This window comes from Mesitornis unicolor, unplaced genomic scaffold (genome assembly GCF_000695765.1).
Source record: "Mesitornis unicolor isolate BGI_N332 unplaced genomic scaffold, ASM69576v1 scaffold12718, whole genome shotgun sequence".
Taxonomy (NCBI): Eukaryota; Metazoa; Chordata; class Aves; order Mesitornithiformes; family Mesitornithidae; genus Mesitornis; species Mesitornis unicolor.
This window is the reverse complement of record NW_010199911.1, coordinates 1-16,507: the sequence shown is the minus strand read 5'-3', so window position 1 is coordinate 16,507 and position 16,507 is coordinate 1. Positions and strand designations below refer to the sequence as shown.

Genomic DNA, 16,507 nt, shown 5'->3' with positions numbered 1-16,507 from the left:
TTCTTGACGGCTGTTGAGAGAAGAGGCGAGGTCTCATGGTTGTGTACAGGGAAAATGAGCTTCCGATGGAAATCAATTAGCAGCACAAAGGAACACTCAAGTACATTATCAAAATAAATGGTGCATTATCAAATAAGAGTGATATCAATGGGAAACAACAGAAATGCGCCCCCAGGTTTCACAGAATCCCAGGATGTCAGGAGTTGGAAGGGCCCTGGAAAGCTCCCCCAGTGCAAGCCCTGCCACAGCAGGATCACCAGAGCAGTCACACAGGAACACGGCCAGGGCTTTGGGTGTCTACAGACAAGGAGACTCCACAACCTCTCTGGGCAGCCTGGGCCATGCTCCATAACCCTCACACTCACAAAGTTTGGCCTCATCTTCAGCTTGAACCTCCTGTGCTCCAGCTTGGGACCATTGCCCCTTGTCCTGGCATTGGCCATCCCAGAGCAGAGCCTGGCTCCTTCCTCCTGACACTGCCCTTTCCCAATGGATCCCCAGGAATGAGGGCACCCCTCAGCCTCCTCTGCTCCAAGCTAAAAAGGCTTTACTGATCAACAGGCTCTGGGTGATTTTATTAAACAGCATTGGTAACATTACTACCAGCATTCGTAAGAGTCCAAAGATGCATTTAGCTGGGCCTTAGTGAAATGCAAGCAAAATAAACCACTGTCTGGAGCAAAGGAAGAGTTACTGGTAAAGTTACTTCAGCAAGCGTTTCTGCAGCTCATCAAGAATTGGAACTCAGCAGTTAAAAACCAAATCCAGAACACACCTCTCCTCATCAAGTGGGGACTGGGACCCGCCGCGTTCTGGGGCTGATTAACACAAAGCTGATTAGCGCTGCTCGTTGCCTGGGTCTGGGCAGCGCCCGCGTGGCCGCCGTTCCGCACAGGTGGAGGAGTGGCTGAGGATGAGTTGTCCTTGGGCTTTGAGGTACTGAAAAGTAAAACCCGGAGTTAGATGATTGCAGAACACCCTGCCCAGATCAGGTTCACGTTGTGAACTGTGCTGTGCTCCTGACCCTCAAATGCTTCAGAAAAGCATCTGCACCGGTTGGGATTTACTGAGACTGAGCAGTGCTACAGAGCAGTGACAGGCAGGAGGCTTTAGGCAAGCCTGTACCAATGATTAATTACCAAAATTCATTAAGGAATCCAAGTACTTCTGCAGTGTGGCAGTACCTGTTTGAATGCAGCTCCATGCTAACACACCCTTGGTGCGTTTAGAAAGCAGACTCCCAACAAAAATTCATACAAAACTACTTCTCCAGTTTCCTCATTCGGATATACCCATCACCCCAGCAACTCTTGGCCTTGTCAAAATATTCTGTCACAGCATCACATCCAATTCGCTGGCAGTTATCTGGTAGACCTGGCTACTAAGGACCGAGCGATGGCAACCAGTGAAGCTCTGCCAGGAATACCCGAAGGACGTGAACTGTGCGTGGTACAAGGGTGAGGTGGATTTGAGTCCCCCCCAGAGGCTTTGGGAGCCCTGGGGAGAGCCCAAGGACTGCAAGGGCTGGGTGTGGGACCACAGCGCTGCTCCTGCCACCATGGGCTGGAGCCTCCTCTCTACGTACCTGGCTCTGAGCTTTTACCTTGCTGGGAGACCAGAACTTGTCTCACGGGTAAAAAAACCCTGCAAAACCTTGGAGATTCAGATCAGGTCAACTCAGCTCCTCCTGACCTTACAGAACTGGGGGTAACCCAGCACTGCAGTACGAACCAGCAGAGCTGGTGCTGGGCAGTGCCCCCTCCTCTCGCTGTGCACTCGCAGCCTTCACTCATTTCTATCTCTGCGGTCTCTCGCAGCACCTTACCCATCTCAAGAGGAATAACACCTTGCAGTCTCTGTTACTGGCACATTGCAATTCCTCCTGCTGCTGTTAATAAACTGCAAGTACTCGAGCGCAGAGTTTGCGCAGATTTTAGATGCAGCTTTTAGACACAGTTCTCAAGGTTTCGTTTGAGCTGCCCACAAAAGCCACCTGTGGAGGAAATATCAGCCTGGGGGGACCTTCTGGAGGAGGAGTTCTGTGAAGATGTCACCTGAGAGCAAAAGCTGCACGCACAGCAGTCGGTGCTGCACCGTAAGATGCAGTGCAAGAGGTTGATGTCTGAGTGCACTACGGCCTTGACGTGTGCTGTGTTCTACCTCTCAGACCACAAAATACCGAAAGCAAAGTGCTGCTTTCACCACACACCAAAGGAAGAGTCGAGGTTACTGCAGTCCATGTACACCAATACTGCAGACAAGAGTTTCAGCGGTAATTAAGTACCAAAAAAGCCTGTATACCTGCTCGTCCTAAAGAAACTAATACTGAAACATGATAAATCGACTTCTAGTTTTCTAGCAAGCAAGTCTGGTCACCACTAACACTTGCTACAGACAACAAAAAAGACAAATCTGGGTAACATGAACAAGTAACGACAAACAAGACCAACAGGTTTCTAGCATTGCCACTGGTAGGTTCGGTTCTTTCAGCAGCAAACTGATGGTCACGCTGTGTGGACACCTCTGGAGTATGAACTGGAAAGGTCAACGTGGGTTGTAGAATTACAGCCTTGTTAGTGGTTTTTTTTCCCCCCAAGAATTCTTTTATTTTAGAGGATCAATTCTGGGACATACAGAACAAGGTATGTTATATTGCAGGACTGATTTTGGAACAACGTGCATGGCCAGAGAGCACAGTGCTTCTGCCCACGTCTGAGAAGGCTTCACCCACACCACCACAGGTTCCAGTCAGACCAGTTGACACACCAGTTTGCTGCCGAAGCAGCCCGCGGAGCCGCTGCCAGCAGAAGCCGTGCCTCTTACCTGACATCCTCATTTCCTTGGCTTTGCAACTGTTCTGCTGTGCCAGCAGAGAGAGCAAACCCAGCCACCCCCAGGCTCGGTTCAGCCGCAGGAGCCTGCGAGTGCTGCTCCGCTGCGGCCTGAGCCAGCGCGCCAGGCTCGGTGGGCGGCAGGGGCGGCTGGAAAGCTGGGGATGTGTGCTTTCTACTTAGAGTGCCACATCTCCGGGGATTCGCTTGGAACTCCATAACCTTGACACCAAAGCTACAGAGAGAAGAGAGAGTAAACACACCAGGGCAGCCAACACCAGGGAACAGCAACGGGACGGGGATGTTATCACCCACGCGGACAAACGCAACCCCTGTTGCTCGGCATGCAAAGCAGCAACGAGGAAAGCTCCAACCCTCTGCATAGGACACCACTCATGTTAAGACAGGCAACACTACTGGGCTTATCCACACAGAGGGGCAAGCGAAAATAAGGGGAACAAACTACTCGATTACGTTTGAGGACAGACACTGATGACAATGAGGTGAAACCACTCGGGTTTACATTAAATACACACATTTCCTTACACAGCAGAGCATCTCCTCACTGGATACACCGTGCCACATGAATTTTGTTGCTATTGCACAGTACAGATTTCAAGACGGACAAAAAAAGCCACTGGATGTACGCCATGGTTTGCGTTTATGGATGAGCAGACTACAATTCTAACAGATTTTAGAACGCTTAGGGCACATTCAATCTAGAATTTAATTTTATTCCTGTGGTGTTAAAGACAATGAATCTCGAATTGGTTTTCTTCTTCTTCTGTCAGTGCTGATGAGTCTGCACGTGGCGACCCAGAGTGAACACTCGGGTAGCAATTTAACACTTGCATGAACAGCTAAAAACGAAAGAGCACATCACTTGAATACTCATGATGAGTGATAATAAATGAGCGTTACACTACGTGTTATATGGGAAAACAGCAGGTTGGATTTGTGCTCTAGCGCTCTACTGTTTGCTGTGGCATACCGTACCATCATCAACTGCCAAGTCCTATCATGAAGGCACCAGGTGACGCCACCTCAGCTTAGGGGCTTTGAAAAAGAAGCCATGGGATATCAGAAGTTAGACACTGACAGATGTCACTACGTGCACCTCTGGTTCAGCGGATTTTAACCCCCCAGTCTGTAATAGGAAAACGGTCACTGGAAGCAGTAATCACAGCTTGTGGTTTTTATCATGCACAGAGCGTGACTGGAAGCAAATACCAGCACGTTACCTTCGGACCTTCCTCAGAATGCAACAACATAGGGGAATAAATCACTACTGTTACAGCATTTCCATTCAATTCTCCTCCTGAGACCAACCAAACTGCGATCACAGCCTCCTCAGTGGTGCAGCTCTCAGGAGAGGGCTCATAACCAAACCTAACCCAGAAATGAGCCGTACCTCTCCTTCTTCAGGAGCTCCCCCTCCATCACAGTCATGCTCACGGGCCTCTTGCGCTCCAGCGTCCCGGACTCGTACTCGTTCCCAGCGTGTGCCAAGTGATTGGAATTAACAGCAGGAACTGCCACGAACAGCCCCGACACATTGAAATCTTGGTCTGAAACAGACCCAGACAGAAAGCATCGTTAGCCACACGCATACAAACAGCTCCTGGAGGTTCACCTGCACTGGGTTGTCACAAATAAAAACTCTTTGAGCTATGGCAAGAGTTTACCTCCAGGGAAGAACCAGTCTGCGTGCTGGATGATCGGCTCAATGACCGCTACGACGTGGACTGAAGTGGCTGCTGCTATTTCAGCAAGGGATCTGCAGAAGAAATTCGTACAACGCTTTATACTGAGTTCTATCACAGCAAGAAAATAATTAAAAAATCATATTAAACTAAAAGTTATGCTAAATATGATGTATCGAGTCTCCTGAGTACCACATAAAGAGCAGCTTCACACTTGGATGAAATCCAGACTGTTCACTAACATTCACAGCACTGGAAAACACTCCTAAAAGCTGCATGTGAGACTTGGAGACACAGGTTGAAAGAACATCTGAAGTGTTTTTATAGGCAGCTATTCTGCTGCAGTGAATGCTGTAAGTGACTGAAAACAATCTGACAAGAAATCCTACAGCTTCATGGAAGTTCTGCTTCGCAGCTTTCTTACAACTTACCCTTCATTCTTACAACAACTTACCCTTCATTCTTCGCCCACAACAAGTTGGGGCCCAAGACTATGGCGATGTTGCTGGGTGTCATTTTGTTGACATCGCTGTTCTGTGCAAGCTTTGCTAAAAATTTGATTAAATACCTGCAAGAGGGAAAGAAGGAACTGAACAGCAGGAACTACGAGCATTTCTTGTTCAAAGCAGCTAAGTAAAAATTCAAGAACTTGTAAAGACAGCTCCCAACAAACCAGAAATAAGACCAGCAGCCTTCTTACGTGGCAGCTGGCTACTAAGTTTCTACCCATGGATCATAGAAGTTGAACTGAATTAGCCTGGATTAGCATTTTGGTTACTCCAGCACCACAGTGACTGTGCTGCAAGTCAACAGACGTCCACACGTACCTGAAATTCGCGTGATAATGCTTAGGCAATCGGTTACAAATTCTCCATAACTCCTGTAGCTTCTTGTCCTGGTCCTGAATACTGCAAGAAAAGAAGAAACTCTGTTACATCTCAGATTAGGAAAGGGATGTTCCTGCAGGGAAAAGACGACTGCACAACCTGCCATTTACACCAAATAAATGCACCGGTTTGTATTCAGCAATTCAGACAAACCCTGAGTTCTCTCTACCTGCAACAAAAGAAAACTGCTTCAGCATCAATACCACGCAGCCAGTAGTCTGAAGCAGCTTTCGTGAATAAACATAAAATAGAGGTTTCACCACGGTTTTGTGCAATTTGTATTAAATTAAACGCCATAATTTAAAACAATCTGTCACTCAAAGTGGTTTGGGTTGGAAGGGACCTCAAAGATCATCACTTTTTAGAAAGAAATGAGAAGATGAACTGTGAGATACATGAGTTCTTTTGAATTCAAACATGAGGAGCACCACCTGATCAAAGCACGCAGAATGCTTCCCTATGCAGCTGTTTTTAGGACGCTTACTTTGCAGCTTGTGTCCACTCCTCATACAGACTGTAGGTCATCAAGGGCTCTGGCAGCTCTCGCAAATAGGATTTCAAGGCACCTGCAATGCAGACCACAAACAGGGAAGCTTCTTGGCCACTGCTTTCAGCCGTCATTTAAAACCCTGACCCCAGATCTGCAGTTTTATCTGTGCAATGGGACCCAAGTTCCAGTGAAAGAGGGAAGATGTGACACTTGCACAGTTAACATCTGCTCAGTATTTAACTCGGAAGGACTCCCAGTCACACCTGCAGTTTGACAGAAACGTGTACTGTGAAGCTCTGAGTCATCTCTTCAGAACGAAAACCTTATTAAAGGTCTCCACATGGCTCCAATCTGCCTTGATCACGTTCATGTCACTAGAGGAAATATGGTATTTGGATTACTGTGATCACCTGCATTTTAAACACTGCTCTGCCAGGCAGACAGGAATACGAGCGTGACGAGCACGCACACCCTGTACTTAGAGGTGTTGTGATATGCAATTAGGTGATCTTTCCATTTATTTCCATTCGTAGCTCCTCTGCACAGAGATCAACACCTCACACTGCAGCCAGCCAGCAGTCAAATGAACACGATGCGCTGTACCACTTTGCACTGGTTCTGATTCAGAACATTCACGGTACCTGCCACAGCGTGGGGATCTGAGTAAAACTCGTCAAGCTGGGAAGCTGAACAGTCCAAGGCAGCTTTCAGCTTTTTCAGCTTGGAGGCTCCAGCAGCAATTCTGAATAAGCCCTGCATAAGAAAAATCAAATGATTTGGTAAAAACACATTAGTACAAGCCCAAAACAGCAGAAGTTTGGTGACAGCCTCTTCAGAACAGTTTCAAGTTCGGTTACGACCTAAATGGCTCCTAATCTGTCACTGCCATCCGATGATATCTTTGTTCCCTCTCACCTTCCTAACTTTTCATTCTACCTGCGTATTTCAAACAGTGCTGCAGGTTATTGTGTTGCACAAGCTTTATCATCTACACCAACGAACAAAATCCCTTGTTAACAAGTACAGACACCAACCCATGAGCTGGAGCTCCTTTTTGCTGCCCCTCACACGATATGGTGTTACCCACCTCCTCTCTCATGCCCGTTTCCAAAAGCATCATTACACAGGCTTCAATAGGGACCGCAATCTCCCGACTGCTGCGCTTGAGATGCTCTTCCAACGGAGTCCCAAAAGCTGGCTTTTCAGTCCATTTGTCTAGTTGGAGAGTACCAAAACACTGAGCAAAGCATCTAACACACACTTGAATTACATCCCAGGCAAGAAAAGAAGAAAGCCTCCAGTAAAGCAAAAGAGTTTTCAGAATACAGGAGGAGTTTTACAGCCCTCGATTGGTAAAGTCCCGTATATCACGAGTGAGGAGAAAGTGAGCCTGCTGTGCCATACTTCTGCATCTTTCTGGCTGGAACAGCGCACACAGATGCTCTGTGCAACTGAAGTGTGTCCTGCTGGGCCTCAGCACAAGTGCCACCACATGGCTGGAAGTCACATTAGTTCTGATGCGCTAAGGCTCAGGTTTGCAAGAACTTCTGAGCACAATTGTGTCCAGATTGCACAACGTGGGCTGATCTTATTTAGGGTGCATAAAAACTGCGCTGCCAACACAAATTTTATTGCTGATTTAAGGAATCGGCAACTTAAAACGGATGTTAACAGCCCCCACGTCTCACATTAGAGTTACATCGACAGCCCATCACTGGTGCTTGCACAAGTTTTCCATTCAGTTTCCCGATTGGTGATTAACTCTGCCAGTCAAAACTGACACAGGTTTCTCCAAATTGAGAATTTCTTGTTTCCCACAATTTATTTTCTCACCTATTTCTGCTGCCCTAATTGAAAAAATGCAGATGTAGAGGGTTATTGTTAGTGCAGGTGCATTAGAGCTTCTATGTGGAAAAAAGGTCAAGGAAGCAGAGACTTTAAAAGAGTCCTGAAGACACAACGTGCTTCTGCAGAGGATTTAATTGACCCTTTCTGTTTATGAAACCACATCAACTGCACCCTCGTAAGGCTCCAGTTCCTCTCAATCATTATCACACCAGAAGCATGTGCTGTTTTCCCCAGTTTAGCAAGTTACAGCAAACTTCAGGCAGAGGAAACCTGGCAACTGTTCCAAGTCACAGGAATTTACACAGCAACCGAAGTCAAGGCCCACGCTTGGATGCTGGACACTGAACCACGCACACCGAGTCTCCTATCCCACCTCCTCGCTCATCAAAAGTTTGTATAGAGCAACTAAACAATAATTTATGTTTGCAAACAGAGCCTTCCACGCACCCCAGCGCAGCCCTGATGCTGTGCAAGCATCACTTGTTGGCACTGCCTCGCCTCCCACCAGACCTACAGAATATAGATACCACACATATATACACACATACATCATCTTTCAGCAAGATGCTCAATATTTCTTGATTTATTTAGTTTAATGGTTTATCTTTTACTACTTGCACATGGTCCACAACTGAAGATGCTCGGGTCTTGCTCAGCCCAGGTTATACTTGGCTCAGACTTTGCTCAGCCTACTTCTTGTTCAGAGCAATGAGCAGAGAAGAGTCAGTACAGGGTAGTTTCAGCACCACACAGAGCATCTTCCCACCAAACCATTAACAATGCACCCTAAGCTCAGTAGCACGGGGAAGAGATGAAGCTGTGCCACTCGCCGTTGTTAACTGCTGATATTCAACCCCATAGTGTGAACGCTCCAGCAGCAGCGCCGTGACTGGGAGAAAGGACTGCACCAAAGGAGGAAAAAAACCTCAAGCTCCTCAGAATAAAGAGGTTTTTCTGATAATCACCTACTGATAATTCAAGAAGCAAGGACTCTAAAGAGCTCCTACACCAAAATGAAACCTTCACTGGCCTAAAGAGCCAGATGTGAATTAGGAAGAGGTCACACGATATCAAGGAAGTGCAAGCAAATAGAAAAATCCTTCCTTTACCCTCGTGGGTATCAGACAGCTCCTGAGTATTTTATATTAGTGTGTTAAGATATGGCTGGAGAACTCCAGAGAACACAAAGATGGAATTATGCTTGGGAATGTAAAGTTGTTAAGTAGATCAAAATGGCCTGAATTAAATAGTCTGCATGCAAGAGAATCGAGATAAAGGAGGAGAATATTGTGCATAGGTGGCACAGGCAAGGAGAAGCATCAGCCAGAGCACAGGTTACTTTACCTTGGTGGGCTTGAATTTCGGGTAGGACCTTTTCTATGACTGCTAATGCTTTTCTATGGTAATCTGCTTGTGCCTCTAATAACTGAGAACAGAAGCCACATTTTAAAAACAAAAAGAGCGTTAGCTTCTGATGAGCACATAACACAAGACTAGAAGGTTTAGCACACAAAATGTCATCTTTGAGAACTGGGGGTCTGTCTGCAATCAAAGTCACACAATAAAATGCTCACCATGACGAAGCATCGAGCGTATTCCCCTTCTTTGGACACAAAGTTATACATGTCTGCTGCCAGCTGATCCTGTGAGAAAGGAAAGCACACAAACCAGTACATAAGATTTACAGGGGCATTTACAGAAGCACATGTGTTAATTTTGCCTGCAGTAAGCGAACTATTGACTCAGGCAGCACAGGAAGCCCTACACTACTACAGGGACAGCTTCTCATTGAATTCAAGTAATTCAAACAGATCAGCTGGCACTAATACACCTTTCAGACATAGTCTGTTAACAGCCACATCATTTGTGACCGCAGAGTCAGGCAGTGCCATGTGCAGGGCCAAAGCTGCTGTGCTGATTGTGGTGGTCACACAGAGCACAGACACTGTCCTACCTTGCACTGCTCTACTTTGTTTCCAGCCTCATCCATCTCCTCCTTCAGAGATTCTATTTTGGAAGGATGCACTTGAAAGTTTGTTCCTGAAGTCTTGTGGGCTTGGTTATACCTGGGGAAGAAAGGCTTCAGTGAAAACTAATACTAAAAGATGTTAAATATTAATATTAAACAAGAATCTGCATTTGTGGCTCCCCTGAAATTGGTTTCTTTGGACGGGAAACAAACCCAATGGTTTCAGAAGTTTTCCAACAGAATTAAGGAAGGTGCTCAAAAAGACACCATTTCTGGTGTGCTGGCATAGTTCACAAACAGCCAAACCACTCTAAAAATCCCCAAGAAATCCTGCATTCCCCACAAGCCATCACAGATCTACAATGTGCTGGAACCACCAATCCCAGAAAACACTACAGGAATTACCATCACAGCTTCAGAGCATCCAGAGGGACCCACTGAACAACCTCAGCCCCTACCCATGAGGGGTTCAATAAAATGCTGCAAAAGCACTTGGCACGGTAACAAAACCAGGCTCCTTTTTCTTATTTAAATTGACAACTCAATGGAATTGGAAAGATTAATTTTCAGCATTTTCCAATCACACAGGCACAGAAGAGCTCCAAATCCTTGCTTTTGTTTAGATCTAGCAGACAACTCTTCTGAATAACTTAGGGCTGTCTTTTTCCAGCAAAGTATTAACACATACAACAGCGTTTCAGAAACAAGTACCAGCATCAGACCAGATGCCAACAAGAAGTCTGGAACTGAAATAAAGGACCTAGGAACTGAAACTACTGCTCACCTCCCTCTTGCAGAATCCCAGTCCAACACCAACTTCGCAAGCTGCTTCCTCTGCTTCAGGATGTTCGGGATCTCTGTCTGAAACAAGAACCCCATTTATTTTTCAATCGTGTCTTGTAATAAACTGCGCTTTGTACATTTCCTGAACCGGTTTTATTGCTCTGTTTACACACAGATCTGAAGTGACTTACCTCTGTGAGCAGACAGAGCGGATCTAACACTTCTCTTTCGATCTGGACTTCGTGCTGCGACAGCTCCATCGCCAGTTTGTTCTCAGCATCACCACACGTGTCCAGCATTTTCCTTGAGGAACGACAGGAAATAATGGAGTAAGTAATGGGAGTTACTATGACTAAAGGAGCAAGGCTCAAACCAGAACAGCGGTGGCCTTTCATCTGCCGCCCTTTTGGAAAGCTCTGAGGTGTATAAAGCACGGCATTACTTGATGGCATAAACCCAAGAGGCTCTATGCTGCCGTGGGCAAATCTGGGACAGGCAAGGAGTGTCAGTAAACCTCTGTCTTGGAAAATTCCTTGGCCATTACAGCATTTTTGGAGGCTTGAAGTCACCCAGGTGATTACACCGGCCCTAAGGGCAAAGTCAGGACTGATTTCAAAGCCCATCCTTCCCTCTCACCAGATGCAGGAAAATTGCTCAGCGCAGTTTTTCATTTTCTCCTAAGCCCCTTTAATGTGAAAAAGTCTTAACACTGTGGTGCTAAGCAGCCGCATATGCAGCAGTCTGATTCCAAAACCATGACCTGAACTTTGTTTTAAGCTTGTTCTAAGGAAAAACCCCATCCTCTCAGATTCGCATCCACGTTTAAATCTCCTGCAACAGCTCACACACACAGAGAGGCTTTTCAGGTCATTCTACACCGTGTCCAGTGGAATTCCTACAGCCACGAGGAAACACATTTGCTGCAGGAATTCAGCACATGAACGTTCATTTGTTTCAGCCACTTTCCTGTGAGCTGCAAATACACACTTGGCCAGGATAAGGAAACGGGCAGTATTTTAAACTAGAAGCCATCAATGCAAACCTGCAGAGTGCAGTATTTACACTAACTTTTAAACTTTAAATTGAGATAATAATTCTACTAATCCACACAGAGAAAAGCCATTCTCAAAGGCTTTTAAGACAGCAGAGAATCCTCTGGAAGGCAATTCACAGCAAGCCTAAGCCTTGCCCCCAGGATCACTCAAAAAGTGCTTGCTCACTTTTTCTCCCCTCGGATTAGAGCAGGACTGTGGTGATATTCGTTTCACAGGCCGAAAGCAGCCGTCGTGCACCCAGGCTCTGTAATCAGAGCCCTGCAGCAGTGAAGACAGAGCGCAGCTCAGACAGCAAGGCACAACTCACCCCAGCAGCGTCTCGTCGCTCAGCTGCACCGAGCCCTCCTGCATGTTCTGCGCCAGGGCTGTCAGGGGGAGCTTCTTCTGCGGAACAGAAGGAGCAGGGCTTGGCTCGGCGCTGTTCACCCTCCAGCTTTCCCAAAACACCCCCTCCACCAATCCCCCCTTCTTCCATATGGTTTCCATTACACACACACGCAGCTCATTCTCGGACTGGAGGAAAACGCCAAGTCACAGAAAGTTTCAAGCCTCAAACTCCTGTTCTCAGATGCTTTGAAAAGCACTTTTCCTCACTGAAATGACAGGCCCAAAACATCTCTCAACTACTGTCAAAGCCAAGCAAACAGCTCTAACTTGAGATCTACGCAACTAAATCATCACGTGTCTCTCTGCAGAGGTTCATTCTGGGTGCCCCTGCTTTCACAAGGTCTGTATAGCACAATAAAAGATGACAATAGCAATGTGAATTATTTCTGGTTCTAAAGAAAACCTAGCTACGGCTTTGCTGAAGAGGGGCAGAAATCAGACATGTCAATACAAAGTTAACTGGAGATGTCAGTGTACAAAGGTAATTCTAAAGATGAGGAGTTTGATCAGAGTTCAGTCAGGTCTTGTAAGAGCTGCAGGTACTGAGCACACTGCAGAATGAGGGAGTGTTCAGGCCCTCCTAAAAGGCCCTCCTAAAAGGCCCTCCTAAAAGGCCCTCCTAAAAGGCCCTCCTAAAAGGCCCTCCTAAAAGGCCCTCCTAAAAGGCCCTCCTAAAAGGCGCTCCTAGAAGGCCCTCCTAAAAGGCCCTCCTAAAAGGCCCTCCTAAAAGGCCCTCCTAAAAGGCCCTCCTAAAAGGCCCTCCTAAAAGGCCCTCCTAAAAGGCCCTCCTAAAAGGCCCTCCTAAAAGGCCCTGTTACTGCATCTGGGAACTACAGCCAGCATTTTGCCAAACAACATCAACACGTGAGAGGATTTTGCAGAGGTTTTCTTCTCCTGGACGACTGGAGCCACAGCAGCTGAGCAGTGTTCAGGAGGCCGGGTGGTATCTGTACTTACATGTCTCTTCTCGGGATCTGTAGCATGCTGGCCCTGGAAACACGCAATTAATCGCTTCTGTGCAATGTGGCAAACAGATCTCACAGTGTCCAGACGCCTCTCGATCTAGGGGCAGCAGGGGGAGAGAGGAGGAGGAAGAGAAAGCAAACAAAAACCAGAAGTTATTTTCCTGGCCTCAGCAGAAAATGTTCCTCCTGCCCCACGCTCGGCTCCGGGCTGCAGATTTCTCAAGTTCCACCGCCTGCGGGAAGCTCGGACGCAGCAGAAATGCCCGGCAGCAAAAGGAAGGAGCCTGACGCGGGTTTTGCTCTCGGAGGCACAGCAGTGCAGGCGCAGCTCGCAGTGCTCGCAGGACTGCGGGGAAGAGGGAGAAAAACGCGGCCACTGCTTTTTGTCTCAGCAGGAGAACCAGGTCGGTAACTTGCCACGGCACGTGCAGACATCCAAAACGCTCATTTAGGGAGAGAACCGTGGGAAAAATCACGGGCTTTTTATGTTCTTTAAGGGAATTTAAGTGAGGAATTTGGACCGTATTACTTCAAAGAACACCACAAGCAAACAAAGCGATGAGCACGGGGGCAGAACCGCTTATGGCACCGAGCTCTCTATGCACAGCACCAAAAGAATGCTGTTTATCTGCATTTTGATGACTCACCAAGAATAAAAGGAGGCCCTTTGGAATGGCTTCCATTGAAAAAACAAGGGGGGAAAAAAACCAGTAGATTTCATTTGCAGAAGTGATCCGAGCAGCCTCCAGGCTTTGGTACAGCTCTCAAAGCACCCCTGTCTGCAGAGCAAACATTCTCCCAGCTTTCCATCAAGAACAAATCCAGATTAGCTGTCCGGGCAGTAATTTCGGTGCTCAGTTATGTCCCCTGTCAGCTCCTGTGCGGGTGTAAAGCAGGAGATGCACCGCTGACTGCTATGTCCCAGTGAACACAGAATGCTGCGAGTTCTCCTTCAGAATGGGGTACAGCCGGGTAAGAATGAGCTGTAACGTCATTCATGGCAAGAATGAGGTGGGTTTTCCCTCCCAGCAGGACCAGCACAGTCACCGCTTGAAGAGTCACTGTGAGGCACTAAGGGGACTAAAAGCTCCTGGAAGCCACAAGATCAACCCAAGTCGAGGTGCTCCAAAAACCTTCGTAAAAATCTATCACAGCAGAGAAAGATGCAGAGAAATCGCCCAAGAGGGACTGCTCTGAAAGCACGAGGCACGGCCTTTTATTTGCAGAGCACACATCAACAAGCCCAGAGCCAACTCCTCCTCAAACCAGGCAGCTGAAGATGCACAGGCACTGCCTGTGGTGCACGGCTGCAGCTCAGACCGTTTGTTTCTGCTGCGTTATCTCCAAAACCAAATCACAAGCCATCTGCTACTCGCAAAAGCATTTCTTTTCGCTCGGTCGCGCAGTTACGGCTTCTTAAAATACCGAGCACGGGTTTTGTGAAAGCATTCTTTTTTTTTTTTGCAAGGTCACGTAGTTAGGATTTCTTTAAATACTGAGCACAGTTGTTTTTCCCTGTGCTAGAAACACGGTGACATCCTGTAACTGCACCGTGGTGCGGGTCCCAGCCACGCAGGGCGGTTTTCCTTCCTTACAGGGGCTCCCAAAGGGCTCTTTCCAAGCACTATGAATGCCAGACTCAAAGGGCAGAAGCCCAATAGGAGGAACGTGACCCCAAAGCTTCACAGTGATACACTCCTCTCTGTGTGCACTTCAGTTCAAAGACGTCAGGAAAGCCACAGAGGACATTGATCTCCGTTAAGCTACCTCTGAACTGCAAGTGTGACCTAGAGGCCACGCTGGCCATACCCACGGGGCATCTTCAGAGCTCCAAACATCCCTCAACTGCTTCATTATACACTGCTGCAGGAGCCTTCCCAGCGCTGAATCGTCCTTGTCTGCAGACAGGAGCTCACTGAGCAGAGACACTTGAAATGGAGAGCTGCACTTCAGAAAACAGGAAAGAACCAGCGGTGGCCACGCTACGTCAGAGCTGGAGCTAAACACAAAGAAGACTGCGGGACACGTTTGTGAAGGGAGCAGGACCGTGCTTTTCGGCTCTGTAGTTAGATAAGAGCTCCCTCCCCTCCCGAGCCCCCCCGAGCAAACAAAGCAGTGAGTAAATCCTTCCACTGGGGTGCAGCCAGGCTGCTCCTGCCTGGGAAAGCCTTGCTTGCAAAATTCCTTTGGCAGCAAGCGCTTGGCTTTCGCTGCTTGTTCCTGTTCTGCAGCAAAGCGAGAGCACAGACGGGCCCTTGAAGGCTCTCAAGGTGCTCCAACATTCTCCGTCATTTAATGGCACACATCTCTTCAGAAATTAAAACCAGCACTGTCAAACCGCTCAGGGATTTATGGCTCAAACGAAGGAGCCCCCTGAAAAGCGAGGGAAAACGCTGCAGGTCGGCTCATTTCACCATTACTCAAGACGATTTCACGGATTTGTGCTGGGTTCAAGTGTGGAGGCTGATACATTCTCCCATCTTCCACTTTAATCTGAACAGCTGGAGAGATTCGGGGGGAAAAAAGTCCCTGTATCATTGGTTTGGCTTCCACATTTCACGTCCAGGTCCTGAACTGGAGCAGACTGAGATGCTGTCCAGCCAACGTGAAATAACCACTGCGCTCCAGGCCCCGCGCAGCAGCCAGCCCCACTCCCCTTGCCAATGCGTTGTCTGCCTTTAATTGATTGATTTAATTAATTCTTTCAGAAAGTAACCAGAGGAAGAAAACTCTGTAGAACAGAGCTCTATGTTTAACATGTCCACAGCCAAATCTGTTCCATGTAATCAACCTTGTTAGCCTCACAGCTGCCACTGAAATCCCACCATGGAAGCGATGCAGGATTAGGTGGTGCTCTCAAAACGATGACAAGTCTGCAAACAGCTCCAACGGCGCTGTGACAAATCTGAGAACACATCACAAGCTAAGCAAGAAGCGTTTCTACTTTTGTTTAGAGCAATTCCAGACTTTCAGAGAAACCTGGCACTATTAGCAAGCAGTTGGCATGGGGTCTGCCTCTTCTCTCGACGCCCAGGTTGACTTCAAGAGCAGTAGAAACGAAGACAGAAACCAGCTGTGCCCCATCACTGCTTCTGCCCCCTCGTGTCCTCACCAGACTGCCTGGCACTCGTCAGCACTGATGGTTCACAGGCTGCACCAGGCAGTTATCTCATTAAACACACGGCTTCCTCTGTCACTGCATCAAGCCATGCGACGGGGCTCAGAAACAGGAGGACAGGGGTTTTTCCACCCAAGTCGTATCATGGTTTTCATGAGCTGAGAAGTGAGCCAAAGACAGCTCCATCCCTGTCATTTGCAGTGTATTTTCCCCACATTAAATACTCCGCAAAGCTCAACCTTCACAAACGTCACTTAGCGAAATACACATTAGTGGTGCACAATACCTGCAGCAGGTCCTCACTGAGCACCTCCGTTTTCTCAGCCCTGAGGGAAGAAGAGAAAAGACGATTAATGAGCATGGCAGGGTCAGAGACTGCAGCAGGGCTTCCGAAACCCCTCAGCCCCAAGGTACAGCCCACTTATAGGGCACGTGTGTGTGTGTGTGTATATAAATAAATATATATTATAT

At 47.6% G+C, this 16,507-nt stretch overlaps 1 protein-coding gene across 1 annotated transcript; it reads right to left on the bottom strand.

The window, feature by feature from the left end:
- Positions 1-775: 775 nt before the first annotated feature.
- ARHGAP17 (Rho GTPase activating protein 17) lies at positions 776-16,397 on the bottom strand (the record flags this gene model as incomplete). Its single annotated transcript, XM_010189581.1, has 16 exons — positions 16,323-16,397; positions 12,911-13,015; positions 11,874-11,950; positions 10,703-10,814; positions 10,513-10,589; positions 9,714-9,825; positions 9,334-9,402; positions 9,104-9,185; positions 6,999-7,126; positions 6,553-6,664; positions 5,906-5,987; positions 5,362-5,442; positions 4,989-5,102; positions 4,517-4,608; positions 4,243-4,399; positions 776-939 (listed from the first exon to the last, which is right to left on the bottom strand). Coding segments are annotated over exons 1-16 (1,639 nt in total), but the record flags the coding sequence as incomplete, so codon positions are not given.
- Between the last annotated feature and the right edge of the window lie 110 nt (positions 16,398-16,507).